This window comes from Eupeodes corollae, chromosome 1 (assembly GCF_945859685.1).
Source record: "Eupeodes corollae chromosome 1, idEupCoro1.1, whole genome shotgun sequence".
NCBI classification, from domain to species: domain Eukaryota; kingdom Metazoa; phylum Arthropoda; class Insecta; order Diptera; family Syrphidae; genus Eupeodes; species Eupeodes corollae.
In genome coordinates, this window is record NC_079147.1 from 80,581,313 (window position 1) to 80,598,870 (window position 17,558).

Genomic DNA, 17,558 nt, shown 5'->3' on the forward strand with positions numbered 1-17,558 from the left:
TGTGCACTGTAAAACCCCCTAGAGTAACACGAATATAATATATAATGGAAATATTATTCTTAAGTCCAACTGTGTCCTATATCGACTCCTGGAACTTTTCCTTCCTCAGTTTACTTCTTGCTAAACATACTTCTACTTCAAAAATATTAGCATCCAGGATTTAGTTCTCATAAGAAGGGCGTCGCATAATGAAACATTGGTGTATCTTTTGTTAAGTTCAAAAGTTTTGGAAAATGATCTTTATACACATTGGAAGATAGTTTATCGCTGATTCAAAAGTTCTTGCCATTGAGGGTTCATAAGGTTTTCTGGAATTTCTTTGAGTTTCTGCAATGTTGAATGGAGATATGCAATTGTATTCGACTGCTGATATTAGAAATAATATAAATTTCAAAAAAAAAATTCTAATGCCATTAATAAGGAAAAATTGGTTAGCAGACACGAATGTTAATTCAAGAATTACCTTAAAATTTGACCATAAAGGTTACTCTTTCGAATTTTAACCGTCCTTCTTATATGTTAAATTAATTTAAATTAAAACCAGCCATAATGGGTTTGGTCTATGACTGTTTACCAAAGTTGAAATCTCCTTCAATTATACGCTTTCTACAACGAAGTGCTGCAACTGCTTAGTTATATAGAATATCCTATATTTTCTTTCCGTTTAAAATATTAGTTGCTTCTCCATCTTCTAGTACATGTTTTCGAAACATTGATAGTCGAAATTCTTTTAGAATTGGACAAACGCCAAGGAATTTATAAGGACAAGTTCACCTCTTATTTTGAAGATTACACTTATTTTATGAGCTGAGGAACTGTCAAGAAAATATGTTTCTGCATTTACGAAAAAGTTAAGTTTGCTGTGGTAATTCTTGAACAATGACGAAGAATCCATTTTTTAAACTTACGAGTATTATAGCATTAACTGCATTCCTTGGATAATATCACAAGAGAAGACTTTGTCATCCGGGGTTGTTACATCGCAAAACTGTTTTCCGCTTTTAAACTTATTAGTTAAATCATTAATATAAAAAGTAGAACGCTTAAGATATGCCGGCAGCCTTTTGACTTCTACCAACATGTTAGTGAATATCCTCTCCACTTTATTGTAATTGTTAAATTCCACTATCATAGGTCAGGTCCCTCTTAGTTGTTTGTTCCATTTGCCGCTAACCCGAGTGTCATCCATTTGAACAATACATTGATTACACAATTTAGAATAAGAGTTTAACTAGTCAGGAAATTCATAAAAAAGGTTTTAATTCTAACTTGTAAAAATGGTTTGAATCATTCCCAAGGTGTGTTTCCTTATATGTATGTGGAAAGATTCATTTGTATTTCCCAATCATAAACAAGGCAATAAACCTGAAATTAACAATTATAGACTTATTTCTAAACTTTCATGAATTCCAAAACTTTTTGAAAGCTTAGTTTATGATTCCGTTTATTTCCATTGCAAGCCTTTATTCTCCCCCGCTCAACATGGTTTTCTTAAAGGTAGATCCACTACGACTAACTTAATTGAATTTATATCCAAAGTTTTGTCAGCCCTTGAGAATGGCAAAGAAGTTGATGTTGTTTACACTGATTACAGCAAAGCCTTTGATAAAATATCCCATAAGATAATTTATCTCAAACTAAGAGCCCTATGCTTTCCATCTATATTTATAAACTGGATAAGCTCCTATCTTGTGAATAGAGCTTAAAGGGTCCTTTTCCGTAACTCAGTCTCCAGTCCTATACATGCAACTTCTGGAGTCCCACAAGGTAGTCACCTTGGCTTCCTTCTCTTCGTCTTATCTATTAACGATGTGTCTCAGATAACCTAATGTTTGTGGATGATACAATGTCCAGAATTCTTCGTTACTACATTTCCAAATCCCATCTGAAAGATACCCTTTACTTTTTCCTTCGTCCCTTTTAATTTTTAGTCTAATAAAATCAATTAGTTCTACATTAAAGAGCTTTTTTAAAAAAAAAGCTAGTGTTAAGTTATAGCTGTATAAGCTGAATGAATAAATAAATCTTATTTGGATTCTTTACGACATCATTTCTAATGCTTGGATTTATTTTAAGCAATGCCTTATACTTCTCTGATCCTTTATCTTTACCTTAAGATCCTTATATTTCTTTTTATGTACGCTAAATATTTAAATAATGTTTTCCATTCGTAATCCAATGCATGCTGTCCATTCAATGACAATTGAAAGATTACAGAAACGCTTCACTAGAACTGCAATTCGGATCATGAGATGGAACATTATACAACCACTAGTTGTCTATTACTTAAGGTGGCGCTGCAATCCCGAAATAAGGCCTCACTCAACAAACTTCTCCTTTTAACTCGGTCCCTAGCTAGATATCTATAGTTGCGCACTCCAAGTTGGTCAGGGTACTTTTCACTTGTTAGCGCCACCTGATCCGTAGCATTGGTTTCCATGCGCTTAAGGTGACCCAGCCATCTTAGCCATTGGACTTGTATCCTTTTGGCTAAGTCTACTTCGGTGTACTGCCCGTACAGTTCGTGTTTCATCTTTTCCTCCACTCACCTTCTATGCATACAAGACCGTAGATCACGTGAAAAACTTTTCCATCATAACGACCCAAAGTGCTTTCATCCTCATTTGTTATAACCCATTCTTCTGCACCGTATAGCAGGACGGGGATGATAATGATAAGGGTCTTATATAGCAACACTTTTGGTTGCTTGTCATATATGAAATCGATGAAAAGATGGTGGGTGTCGATTTGATCCCCTTGTTTTGTTTGCTAGGATTTGTCGTAACACTCATAAGGACCTATCAGGTTTCGACTAACACTACTAGTTTAGATCTACGGCAAAAATGATTTTGTAAGCGATGTTGATGAGACTGATTCCCCTAGTAGTACTGAGGTTCCATTCACCGGGAATGCTTACAGATATCTTACAGTTATAAACTGCATGATCCTAACAAAATTATTTCCATCGGCTTTCATAAGCTCTGCGTTCAAGTCGTCTGCTCCAGCGGCTTTTTTAGACTTTAGTTTAGATATGACAATCTTTACTTCGTCTTAATCGGGAAGGCGGGATTAATGGCTTTCGTTGTGTATATTAAATGAATCATCCTGCTGAATTCAGTTCGTCATCGCCGTTAAACAGTCTTTAAAAGAGACCCTTTCATTTCCTCAGCTAATCTAAGAATTCTCTTCAAAGATGTTTCAGATCAAGTTGGAGTAGATTTAATTAGCTTGAATTCGTAGGGGAATGTTATGATAAAACAATAATATATTTCAGCAAATTCTTTGCACCCTAGTCGAGCTTCAGAACTATACAAAATAGCCTTTACATCTATATCTAATTTTAATACTCAGAAATAAGCCCTTAGACCCGGCTCTTATAAAAAAAAAATCAGTTAAAAAAGTTAACAGGTGGTCTGTGATAATAGAGAACGTGCAAACAACCTTCTTGTTATCCACCTATTATTTATTTTTGTTTACTTCTCTGCAAAGCGTATTCAAAACTTGTGTGCCACAACAAAATTCAATAGAAACAGCTGTTTCCACCACTTATGCTTTGATGGCACGAATAATGTTGTAGCCGCTTCTTTAATGCGCAAAATCAAAAAATCTATTTGAAAAATCAATTCAATTCTTATCAAACTGGAACTGAAAACGAAAATTGTGTGAAATAGAGAGTGTCTTTTCACTATCGTGAAGTTGTTTTGCATAATTAAACAAAAATTGTTTAACTTTAAAAACATATTCTCCAACTTAGCAAATTTTGAATTTTCCAAATAATATGTAGATGTTCAAATTTGTTGGTTGAAGTGAATCAATGTTTTGTAGTCCGGGGTTAAAAAATTATTAATTGTGTCTTGAAAGTATAGAACTTAGCCAACAAAAAAATAAGAGGAAAACAAAAGCTTAAACTTTTGTACCTGGATAAGAAAGTATCTAGATGCTCTTGGAGCGAGGTGAATCAATTTTTGGAGTGTTAATTCATTGCACCATGAAGAGGCAAAATGTTCGAACCCTATCCCTGGTTGTATGCACATTTACATATTTGCTCATTGGAGCAGCAGTATTCGACTCATTGGAATCACAAACAGAATCAAGAAGATGGGAGTTTCTACAAAGTATGTAAATACAAAATAAGTATATTTATATCAAAGCACGTTTAAAAACATAAAACATTTACTATACCCTTTTTCTCACAGCAATTGAATCTGCTTCAGAAGCCATTACATTGGTCAAACGTGAAGTAAACAACATTTTTTTTATTTTAAAGGAACGTTAAATTATTGGGTGTTTTTAAAAAAGCTTGAGAACTTTAATTAATAATACATCTTAGTAATATTGTTGGTATGAATAAAAACAAAAGGTCGCGTAACAGTTCCTGAAGAACGGGGGCCTAGTGCCTTACAACTCTCAACTATTCTGAGTAATGTTAGGAATATAGAAGACCTACAATTTGTCTGCCGTATTTGAACAGCTAAGATGAAAAATCACTTTTCATGACAAGAATTACTACTTATTGCAATACCCGTGAAAATAAACCTTAGATGCCAAAAGCAGATATTGAAGCCAAGATCTCAATTGATGTGGCAGTTTTAAGTCATTGGTGCCTTGAATATTGGTTTCCAATTCTTTAATTTCAGTCAATCAGAGTAATAACAGTTCCAGTGTAATTTCGAAAGAAATATGGACCGATGATGCCGCCATGCCAGCTTGGTAACCACATAAAACAGTCAATTATAAATTTTAATGAATGTAATGTTGATTCGTTATTGGCTCAAATGCTTTCTTCGCTTCATATGGTACAATTTTTCGTATTAACAAAACCATTTAAATTGAAAGGAGCTTCATCGCTAGGCACCACAAAATGGACGTCTGCGGGAACAGAATTATTTTTTAAAAGTATTTTTCCACAATTAGAAAACGTTATTCATAATAAATTTCAAAGTAAACCCCAACTGAACAGAAATATGAACGCAGTTTGACATTAGGCACGTTCAAATGACATAACTTAATTTGAAAGTAGGGTCGTTTTTTTATATGACCTAAATATGCTAAAAATCTGGCTTTCTTTATTCTATTGAAACATGAGCGCGACCAAGGAACGACGAATGAATTACAAAATTTGAGTTTATATAGGTTTGAAGACATATTTCCACACAAATTCTTAACAAAACGATAGCAATATAGATATATGATTCATAGTTTTACTTTTCAATATCATACACTTGCTTAAAAAAGAAAGCGGACAGCTTTAATTTTCCACTTAAAACCGCAAATAAACAATCTTAAACAAACTTAACGAAATATAGTTTATGTATTTCAAATGTTTCTTATTTAAGGTTCATAAAATATAACAAACATAAATGTATTCGTAAGAACGGTTTCTTGAAATCTAAGTTTAAAAAAAACACCAGCATATTTTACATCAAAAAATAAATCGGACACTTCATGTATGACTTTCGCAAAAATAAGAAAAAAAATAAAGAAATAACAAAAAACTAATATTTTGTAGGCAGACCTTTGCTCTTTTTTACCGCATTCAACCTTTTTGGCATTGATTGGACAAGTTTTTCACAAAAAGAAGCTGGAATTTCATCTCATTCACATTTTAAGGCCAGTTCTAAGTCCGTTATGATTGAAATGGTGTAGTTTTTCAGCTGGTTTTCCAAATAGCTCCACAGGTGTTCTATCACATTTAAGTCTGGAGACTGAGGAGGGGTTTCAAGCACAATGCGACAGTTATAAAGGAGCCATAAGCGTGTCATGGTACAAACAATATTCATCTCTGATTCCCAACGCACTCTTGTTTAAATTGTCTTTCAAAATCTGAATACATTTATATTGGTCCACAGTTCCGTTTATAAAAACAAGATTTCCTGGACCAGCAGCGGACATACAAATACAACCCCAAACCATAACTGAGCCTCCTCCATGTTTCACAGTTGGTCGCAGATTTTCTTCCCTGATAAATTCATTTGGTTTTCTCCATACAAACATATGTTTGTCAATCAGATCGGAAAAAATTGAATTTACTCTCGTCTGAGGACAAAACACATTTCCAGAATGAAAAATCTTTACTTTGACGGTGTAAGGCAAACTTCTTTCTCTTTATTCTGTTTTGCTGTATAATAAACGGCTTCCTCCGAGTAACTCTTCCATGGAAATTGCTTTTTCGTAAAATTATCCTTACGGTTTCCGGATTGACATCCTTATTTAAGTTAAAAAATAGATCATAATAACCTTCTAAAATTTGGAGGCAAATAGCTTCTTCATCGTGTATTATGTACAGAACATCCTCAAATACAACTTCAACTAAACAAATTGTATCTTTTTGTTTACTAATAAATACAAAAAGCAGAAATTAATTTTGAAGTTTCTTAAAATTCAATCATGTGTTGAATCAGCTGTTCTGTCAAATACCTACATATCCCAGAAATTCTTGGATACCTTTAGACCTTCTTGACATTTTGGCTGTTTTTGATCAGCTGATATTTTACACGTAAAACAATAACAAAAAGGTATCCGGGGGTACCCTATCTGTCTGAGATTGAAAGCTGCCAATAACAATCAAGCCAAGTGTACTTATGTCAAAATGACAATTGATCATGTTTTTTCGTTTAACTAAGAGATGAACTTATGTTCTGCAAAATTCCATTTATTGTTTTCTGTAAAAGGGTCAATTGTGAATTTGGAAAAATAAATAAGTAACATTTCTTTACAATATAAAATACAAATCATGATGGAGTTTTAGCTTGCCTGATGAGTGCTTTGAAGACTATAAAGTTTTCTATAGTTTTTTTTTACAATGAACTGAAGGTAGAGGTTAGTAAAGTAAAGCCCCAAGTTTGAAATACATGACACTTGGAAGACTAACTAGTTGCCTTGGTCAAAATGCACGTTGTCTCGAGCACTTTTCACATGAGCACGACCAACGAATTAACGAATATTCGACGATTTTGGCATTTCTTTTACATGAGAGTTTTTAATTCGTCGCGAATGAAGTTTGACTTTGACAGCCACATCCGAACACCATTCACCACCGAAACAAAAACAGGAATGATTTTTGTAGGTTACGTACGCGCGATTATTTTATTCGTTGTGAATGTGGATAATGTGGAACGCAAATAAAATTTGACAGTTCGTATCAACCACAATTTTTTTTCGCGACGAATAAATTTGTTTTCTTAAATTTATTGATATACAGTTGCTCAAAAAAGAAAGAAGACACCTAATGTTTTCGTCGTTTTTTAAAAATATTTCAGTAAAATTATGTTCAAAAGTGTTCATATGGATATTTTTTCAAAGGTTTGTGACCTTGCATTTCAAATGATGATTCCTTTCAAAACTAAAATAATTTAATTTTTTTATTCCAAATACCTCGATTTTGATCTCAAAAAATAAATCGGACACTTGGCAGCACTGCACTTTCTTTTTATTTTAACGGAACTAAATACACATTTTAGTATGCTGTTACTCTTTTGTTATGTCAGGCGAAACCAAAATAATATTCAATTATAAAACGGAAGTTAAGATGGGGAGACAACGTGGTTACACATCAATAGAAGTGCGAAAACTTGTCATTAAATATTTTGAAGAAGGAAAATCGGTTTGTGGTATAGCAGAAATTGTAAAAAGAAGTCCTTCTACTGTAGGGGACTTTATAAAAAGGTATAAAGAAACAAATTCTGTTGAAAATTCCTCAAAATCTGGAAGACCAAAAAAAATTAAGTGTTGCGGATGAGCGTTGGATTGTTAAGCAAGTGCAGAAGTTCCCTTTAATAAGTGCACCAAAGTTAAACTTCAAAATTGACTTATTTCTAAAATTGTTACGCACCTATCAATTCATCATCGTTCGACGAATCAGTTGAATTATCCGTTAAATTTTTATCTTACAACAATTTTGACTTCGAAGCTTAAATGTCTCAATACTCGTTCAACAAGGTATCCACCTATCCAAGATACCCTTTCCAACACGAGATTGAACACAGCCATTTTCTAATATCTGATTGATTAGCTGCTAAAAAACTGACTTTCAGTATTCATTTGAAATTAATGGGCAGGTTCATGCAACATAAGGGACTTCATTTGCAGTCAACTTCATTCATTGAACGTACATTTTGATCAAAACAACTAGTTAGTTTTTCAAGTGTCATAAATTTCAAATTCAGAACTTTACTTCGCAAACCTTTACTTTAAGTTCATAGTACAAAAAATACCAACACAATTATTGTCTATAAAATATCCCACAGAAAAGCTACAAAACCATCATATTGTAAAAAAATATTAGTTATTTCTTTTCCAAGTTGACAAGGAATCCTTTTACAGAAAATATCAAATGAATGAAAAAAGTGATCAAGTGTCATTTTGATAGAAGTGGAAGAAGTAATAGTTAGGGAGATTTTTCTTGGCTAACTTTCCAGTCAACTTTCCATTAAAGTTGCCTAAATTGGTAATTTTTTAGCAGCTGGTCAATCAATTGCTTGAAACTTGCCTAACTTTCAAGTCAATTCAAATTCAATGAGTAGCTTAAGAAAACATAAGGGACTTAATTGCTGTCAACTATTTTTTGAAAGTACATTTTGACCAAGGCAAGTAGTTGGTCTTCCAAGTGTCATATATTTCAAACTTGGGCCTTACTTCACTAACCTCTACCTTGAGTTCATAGTACAAAATATGTAGAAAACCTTAATGTCTACAAAACACTCATCAGGCAAGCTAAAAGTCCATCATGATTTGTATTTTATATTGTAAAGAAATATTACTTATTTAATTTTACAAATTGACAAGGGACCCTTTTACAGAAAAGAATAAATGGAATTGTGCAGTAACTAAATAAATCATAGAGTAGGTAATAAAGTTCATCCTTCATTTGAACGAAACAACTAGATCAACTGTCATATTGACAAAAGTAAAATTGACTTGATTGTTATTGAGCTTTTTCTTGACTAAGTTTCCAGTCAACTTTCCAATAAATACTTTCTTACTTAAGGTGGCGCTACAGTCCGGACGGACCTGGGCCTAAACCAACATGCGTCTCCAGCCAGCTCGGTCTCTAGCTAACTGCCCCCAGTTTCCCACGCCAAGCTACTTAAGGTCTTAACCCACCAGCGATGGTGTCGTTGTCTGTGTTTATAGCGGTGCGTAAGTAGACAAAGTCCTCAAGTACCTCAAAATTATAGCTGTCCATGTAAATAAAGTTGACTTAATTAGAAGGCAATTTTTTTGCAGCTGGCCAATCAGATACTAAAAACTTCTCTCTGAAAAATAACTAGTTGCATTGGTCGGAATAAACGTCATTATGTAGTCTAAACCTGTCCGCTTTTAAATTTCAAATCATAGAAAACAACCATTGTCACATCTCATTTTTAGGGTGTCAGACTTATAAAGTCCGTCGGCGTGTGTGACCAATCCTCTACCATTTGCGCCTTTGAATAATAGTGTCAATTGATTTCGGGCCCGTTATCCGATATAGTTCTGCATCGGATATACGATTGGGCCAGAAAACCCGTAAGATGTTTAGTAGACACCTGTTAATGAAGGTCTGGAGTTTTCTGGTAATTGTTTGTTACTCGTTGTCTTCTTGAGCAGTCTTAAATTTCCTGAAACAGCTTGCGATATCTTGTTCGGTTCGCCTTCAGTAGAAACCTTACTTCAAAGAAAGTGAAAACATGTGCTGAACATCTTATGAGAAAAATGAATCAATTTATTTTTGATATAGATCTGACAATACACAAAATTACCCTGTTTTTGTATTTCATGGGGCAAAATAAATTGATTTATTTTTGATTTAAAATCAAATCTGCAAATCTGGTGTTTTTGCAGATTTAGCCTCTTTGCACTAATACTAATACAATTTAATTATGCTTTACCGCACCCGTTCACATGTACAGTAAAATGTACTAAGATGCAATGATGACAACACTTCCAGTCCTGTTCCATGCGCCACGAAAAAATATTATTTTGAAGAAAATCGTAATTTACCCATGGAAAACCCCATTAGTTTTTCTGGCGTTGATGTTCAGCCCCACGATTTCTGCTTCTCTCTCCACCTTTGGTGCCACTTGGGGAAGATCCATTTTTAAAGAGATAGCAGGCATACATCGTCGGCGTAATCTACATATTCTAGGTTTGATTTCAGAGTCCATTCAATTCTTCCGCACATCATTGATCAATAATAAGAAAAGATTTGGTGACATTATGCAACCCTGTCTGCCTCCACTTTGGACTTCAAACTTCTCTGAAAACCTACATCTGTGTAAGACGTGACATATAGAGCCATCATAAGTCACCTTTTTAATAGAGATAAGCTTATCCAGCCAGATAAAACCCCTGTTGACGCTGTCAAAAGCCTCCTGAAAATCAATAAATAGTAGGTCAAGTAGTACACGATTTTCAGCGCAGTGTACAACTACTATCCGTAAGGAGGATTCTGCTTGTTCGGCGTCAAGTGTCGCTCCGAGGTGTTCTAATTATTATGAAACTACAAAATTTAATTTGCTTTGCCCTTAGACCTTAATCGGTCGATACCGGAATAATTAACCCGTCGTGCTTTGCCGTGTCAGTTAAGACTAGTGTCTGTGTCTTGTCAGTCACAAATAGTTCTATTTTTTGGCTGTCATATTTGTAATCCTTTATTTTTATTAATATTTTCTTATAGCACTAAAAAATAACTTTGTCAAAAAGTACAATGTCTCAGCAGAAGACTACAGAATGATGGAAATAGTGATAATTGAAAACAAGCCACACAAAGCTGGACCGCAATGGAAATTTGCTGGAGCCTTTTACTTTGCAACCGTAGTTTTAGCTATGATCGGATATGGTCATTCAACTCCAGTGACAATTGGTGGCAAAGCATTTTGTATGGCTTATGCTATGGTGACTATATTTAATAATGTTTTTAAATGTTTTAAAATTAAATTCAATGTTTATATTCGAAGGTTGGCATTCCTCTTGGTTTGGTGATGTTCCAAAGTATCGGAGAACGTTTGAATAAGTTTGCATCGGTAATAATTCGGCGTGCGAAGCGTTATATGCACTGCAATCATACTGAAGCTACAGAAATGAATCTCATGCTGGCTACAGGAATGCTATCGTCAATAATCATAACAACAGGAGCTGCGGTATTTTCCCGCTACGAGGGTTGGAGCTATTTTGACAGCTTTTATTATTGCTTTGTCACATTGACAACCATTGGTTTCGGTGATTATGTCGCTCTGCAAAACGATCAGGCTCTGATGAATAAGCCTGGATATGTGGCACTTAGCTTGGTCTTTATTCTTTTTGGACTGGCAGTGGTAGCTGCTAGTATAAATTTGCTTGTCTTAAGGTTCATGACAATGTGAGTTGATTATGTTCTATTTCCAATCTAAGAAACTGCCTAATGTCAATTTTATTAAATCTTACTTAACCATTTCATAGGCAAGCTGAAGAAGCCAAACGAGATGAAGAGGATGCTCATCAAAAACTCGGATCTTCAAATCAACCTTTGAATTATGACGCGGAATCTTCTTACAATATGAAAGGGAAATTACTTGGTAATTCGAATTGTTGTACTGATTTCGATGACAATACTTCTGTGTGTTCATGCACCTGTTTAGGTGGAACTCGCTGTTTGAATCATGAATCATTTGTTGATGCTGACTATCATCCAACTGATATTATTGCAAGTACGTTAAGCCTTAAAAGAGCATCTGTTTGATATAATATGTTATAAATGCCAAGCATTATATTAATCGAAGAAAAATCCTAAGAGAGGACTGCATTAAGAAAAAATACGCACAATTGCCATATTTACACTAAAAATATAATAAAAACATTCATAGGACATTTTTACGTTCGTCGTGTACAGACAAAATTTCCAAATTCAGTTTTGACTTGGTCTTGAGGGTTCTTCCTTTAAGCCAGAACCCAAAAATTAAATAAATATATGCCTGAGAAAATAGCTTAAATTTAATGTAGGAAACGTTTTATGTACACTGCACAAAGTCACACAAATTTAGAATTTCTTCCCCCACCGAAATAAAATGTCAACCCACAATACAATATCTATAAACAAAATAAAATAGAATTTATTCTTATTGTGCCAATAAAGAACTTCCGTGCTAATGCTAGGAGTATTAGAGTTTCATGTAAAAGTAACATTTACTTATCAGAATTTATGAATGTAAAATAAATATTTGTAAAATAAAAATTTAAACAAATGTTTTATTTAAACTAACAATGATAATATTGTACAATATTATTAGTATAAATTATTTTAGGGTAGAAAATCTAAAAGCTAGGTTCTACGTTTAACTTTCACTGGAAATGAAATTGGGCAGGTTCAGGTGACATAAGGGACTTGAAAGTAAAGCAAGTTTCTAGCATCTGATTGGCCAGCTGCCAAAAAATTGCCTTCCAATCAATTAATCAAAAAAAAATTACAAGCGACGAGGAATTCGGACTCAAAAAGGGAAAAAGTAGAGGGTATCTTTCAGATGGGATTTGGAAATGTTGAAATCGAAGTATACCATAGCAGCGTTGCAGTGACGAAGAATTCTGGACATTGGTTCAAAGTGCCCGTAATTAGTGCGGTGATGAGGGATATAGAAAAGGGAAACAGATCGCAGATTTCGAGCAAATAATATATCAGCGTTTTTGCGTTTAATATATAAGGGCTGCAAACCTATCAGCTTTAGTCGATCGGCATAAGAAGGCAAGTTCGATGTATCATCCCAGGGGAGGCCCCGTAAGGCAAATCGAACGAAACGTCTTTGAACATTTTCAATTCTGAGTGAATGGTTTTCATAAAAGGGAGACCATACTTGGCATGCATATTCAAGATGAGGACGGACTAGGGAAATGTAAAGCGCTTTAGTTACATAGGGGTTGGAAAATTCTTTTGACCATCTCTTAATAAAACCGAGAGATCTATTAGCTTTATTAATAATTTGGTCAAAATGGGAATGGAAATTCAGGTGTTTGTCACACATAATACCAAGATCTCTAATAGGATCGACTACGTTGACGGCGTCATTAAGGAAGTGGTATACTCTATAAGATGGGATTTGTTTGCGCGAAAAGTTCATTTGTTTACATTTATCTACATTTAACTCTAGGAAATTATGATGCACCAAACAAAAAAGGTATTAAGATCATTTTGTAAAAGTAAGGAATCAGATAGAGTAGAGATAATCTTAAAAATTTTCTTATCATCCACAAACATTAGGATATCTGAGTTTTTTAATTTAAGACAGACGTCGTTAACAGATAAGACGAAGAGAAGGGGGCCAAGGTGACTACCTTGTGGGACTCCAGAAGTTGCATGTATAGGACTGGAGACTGAGTTACGGAAAAGGACTCTATAAGTTCTATTCGCCAGGTAGGAGCTTATCCAGTTTATAAATATAGATGGAAAGCCTAGAGCTCTTAGTTTGAGATAAATTATCTTATGGGATATTGTATCAAAGGCTTTGGTGTAATCAGTGTAAACAACATCAACTTCTTTGCCATTCTCAAGGGCTGACAAAACTTTGGATATAAATTCAATTAAGCTAGTCGTAGTGGATCTACCTTTAAGAAAACCATGTTGAGTGGGGGAGAATAAGGGCTTGCAATGGAAATAAACGGAATCATAAACTAAGCTTTCAAAAGGTTTTGGAATGCATGAAAGTTTAGCAATAGGTCTATAATTGTTAATTTCAGTTTTATTGACTTGTTTATGAACGGGAAATATAAATGAATCTTTCCATATATGAGGAAACAAACCTTGGGAAAGAGAGAGTTCAAAGAGTGCAGTTAGAGGCTTTGACAGAGAATGCATACATTTTTTTAGAACAACTGATGGGACGCCATCAGGACCAGGGCTAAAGTTTTCTTTGAGGCTTACGATTTTGGCAAGTACCATTTCTTCAGTTTTTGTAAACGATGAAAGAGAGGTTTGAGTGCAACCATCTAAACAACTAAAGTAGTGTGGATCAGGATCATGCAGATGTTCAGTATACGATTTGCTAAAGTAATTGGCAAATAGATTTGATATGGTTGTTGGATCAGAGGAGATTATGTTGGAGAACCTCATTGAAGGTGGAAACCCATTAGATTTTCGGGCTCAACTTTCCATTACCGCAGCACGAATTTCGACTCGCGGTTTTTTTTATTCGATAGATATGTGCAAATAAATAATAACTATAGCAATTTTAGAGCGAGGAAACATTTATTTCTATTTTTAATTAATTTTTAAAGTTCACTTTTTTCCATACAAAACACTCAAAAATGGTTGATTTTGACATTTCTTCCCTGTTTTTTGTTCAGTGTTGCCATACTTGTTTTTTTTTTCTTGGTAATTTCTTTTATTTTAGTGCTCAAATGGAAAAGTACTTTGCATATACCCAAACTCGCACCCACCCCAAATCCTATAGTGACCCCAAGCAGGGGGGTTGCAGGGGGGCAGCATGCCCCCCCTTACATACCTAGCTGTTAGTACGCCGTACTATCAATTAAAAAAAACTTGTTTTAGGCTCAAAAAATGCAATTCAAAAAAGTAGGGTTAAGTCCGAAAAAGAAAATATTTTTTTTTATGACTTAAAGTTGTTTCCTCGCCCTAATATTTAAAACATGTTCTATTGAGACCCCTACCTAACTGTAAAAAAAAAATCAGAAGGAAATTCGTGCTGCGGTAATGGAAAGTCGCCCCGATTTTCGTTTGACATTTATAAACTTCAAAAATTCCTTGCATCAGAAAGAAGGTTATTTTCCACTTGGTTAAGGTATTGGTTAAAAAGGGATTCCCTTAGTTCAGAGAAAGAATTATAGGCGAGAAGATAGTTGTTGTGATCAGTATCAGATTTGGACTGTAAAAAGATCTTCCACTACGGAGATCTATGTTGTACCAAGGGGGAGCAGAGGTGAGGTTATGTCAAATGAGAGTTGATAACGTTTTTTCATTTAACTGAAAGCTGAACTTTATTACTATATGATTTATTTATTTTCTGTACCTTGTCAAATTGGACAAGAAATAAGTAATATTTCTTTGCAATAAAAAATGCAATTCGTGATGGACTTGAAGCCCAAATGGGCAGGTTCAGACGACATAAGGGACTTGAAAGTTAGGCAAGTTTCTAGTATCTGATTGTCAAGCTTCCAAAAAATTACCTTTCAATTAAGGCAACTTTAATGGAAAATTGACTGGAAAGTTAGTCAAGAAAAATTTATTTTAAGTCTACTTCAATCAAAATGATAGTTTATCATGTTTTTTATTCAACTGAAAGCTGAATTTTATTACTCTATGCTTTATTTATTGTCCTTACAACTTCATTTAATGCTTTCTGTAAAAGAGTTTCTTGTCAAATTGGATAAGAAATAAGTAATATTTCTTTACAATACAAAATACAAATCGTGGTGGACTTGTAGCTTGCCTAAGGAGTGTTTTGTAGACAATAATTTTGTTGGTGCTTTTTGTACTATGAACTTAAAGTAGAGGTTTTACGAAGTAAAGTTCTGAATTTGAAATTCATGACACTTGAAAAACTAACTAGTTTTTTTTTCGTTCAAAGCATGAAGTTGCCTACAAATGAAGTCCCTTATGTTGCTTGAACCTGCCAATTCTTGAATACCTTTTTTGACATTCCAACAGATTTTTTTCAGCTGTTCTTGTACACGTAAAACATTTACCTATAAAAAAGTATCCGGATATCGAAGCTTGAACGTAGAAATTATGTCATTTCGAAAAGTATTCCAGGTTATGAAATCGATCAAATGAAAGAACGTCGAAAACAATTTTACTCGATTTTCAATTTAGATTAGATTTTATTTCACTCCATTTTTGGGAACCTACATAGCTGTAAGTATGTTACAGATAACGTGACGGTAAGGTAAGGCTTTTAAATTAATGCAAATTTATTGGAAAGTTCGTCAAGAACAATCTTCTCCACTCACTTATTTAAGGTGGCGCAATAGTCCTGAAAAAAAGCCTAGTTAGACAAACTTAAATACCTCAAAGAGGTGTCAGTGTTTTAGGTCCTTTCTTGGTGACAGTATGTACTTTTGTTTTGCCCTCAATAACCGCTAAGCCTATTTATGCCGCCTCTGCTTTAATACTCACAAATGTCCTATGAACATCACGCTGAGTTCTTCCGTTTATGTTAATGGGCAGGTTCAGACGATATAAGGAACTTGAAAGTAAAGGTAAGTTTCTAGTATCTCATTGGCCAGCTGCCAAAAAACTTCCTTAATAATATATTTCCTCTATGCTAAGGCCATGGAAGATATTGCGTCAGTTTTCTCAGCTCTTCAACCGAAAATATTGCTGTATGGAACGGAAGAAGAACTGCGGGCTGTGGTTCCAATGCTTACCTCGACATTTACAGAACTTACAAACAACATTATCATATTGGAAATCCAGCGAATTATGGTTAGCTTTAAAGATAAATTTAAAAGATGCAGAAATTTGGACAGCCTTTGAGTTTTTAAGCTTCATTGGTCTGTCATTGGAGATGAGAAAGTAATTTGACAAAGTTTTGAAAGATCATGTCTTTAATGTTGACGTGGGAGCTCTGCACTATTCTTTTAAGGTTGATGTTAAAGAAATTGCATGGCACCACATCACCTTGTCTAAAGCCTTTTTTTCAATGATAGGTTCAGGTAAGTTGTGTCTGACCTTTATGGAGCAATGCGAATGCTCTTTGGCAATCCTGCACAAAGGGACGAGTTTGACACGGATGCCAAAACTATACATGGCTATATACAGCTCGTCCATGTAGGTGCTGTCATATTCGGCCTTGAAATCAATGAAAAAATGGTGGGTGTAGATTTGATGTCCTTGGGTTTTTTCAAGGACCTGCCGTAATGTGTATATTTCATCGACCGTAGACTTTCTTGGTCTAAAACCACACTGATAAGGACCAGGTTGTTGACGATGGGCTTAAACGTTCACATATAGGTATTACAGCAGAGAAGATTTAAGATTTAAGATCTATAGTTGGTGCAGTTTAGAGGGTATCCATTTTTCAGGATGGGGCAACATTACTGAAGTTCCATTAATCGGACATGCTTTCTTCCGACCATATCTGACAGACAAGTAAGATGGCATTTAAGCCATCTGCTCCAACGAATTTGTTAGACTTCATTTGAGATATGGCAATCTTTACTTCGTTTGAAACTAAGAACGGCAGACGCTTTTTAATTGCATCTTGGCAATGTGGCCACTGGTTTTCGATGCATTGTGTTGGCGGCAGAGAACTTCGAGAGGTTACTTGTAAAATGATCTCCCAGCATCTCCCTGTTTTGCCTAAGGTCTGGAAAACCTAAGTGCTACTTTGGAAACAACGAGGTAGTGGTACGAGTCGTTGATAGTTCGGGCAATGATGATGCTGGAAGCGTGCCTAGGTTTGATCGCAATATGGTAAATCTGGTTGACCATGTTGTAGATGTTGGAGTGTCGAAAACGCGTATGGGCAACATCGATGAGCTTGAATCCGTTACCGGAAATGTTGTAGTGCAGGCTGTTTTTACCCATTATTCCATCAAAAGATGTCTTCCCTCTCAGCTTGCCAATCAAAACTCAAAACACAATTTTAATATCGTAG

General features: G+C 34.7%; 1 protein-coding gene across 1 annotated transcript; it reads left to right on the forward strand.

The window, feature by feature from the left end:
* The first annotated feature begins 3,624 nt into the window (after positions 1–3,624).
* On the forward strand, positions 3,625–12,039 carry LOC129939570 (two pore potassium channel protein sup-9). The gene is made up of 4 exons (XM_056047628.1): positions 3,625–4,115; positions 10,655–10,872; positions 10,935–11,335; positions 11,416–12,039. Exons 1-4 carry the CDS (start codon positions 3,938–3,940, stop codon positions 11,693–11,695), a joined length of 1,077 nt encoding a protein of 358 aa, XP_055903603.1. The 5' UTR covers positions 3,625–3,937; the 3' UTR covers positions 11,696–12,039.
* The last annotated feature ends 5,519 nt before the right edge of the window (positions 12,040–17,558 follow it).

Excerpts from the sequence above, each read along its gene's own strand:
- LOC129939570 (XM_056047628.1), top strand. The coding sequence starts at position 3,938 with ATGCTCTTGGAGCGAGGTGAATCAATTTTTGGAGTGTTAATTCATTGC. Across the intron at positions 4,116-10,654 it reads AAGATGGGAGTTTCTACAAA|CACTAAAAAATAACTTTGTC; the intron begins GTATGTAAATAC and ends ATTTTCTTATAG. Across the intron at positions 10,873-10,934 it reads TTTGTATGGCTTATGCTATG|GTTGGCATTCCTCTTGGTTT; the intron begins GTGACTATATTT and ends TTATATTCGAAG.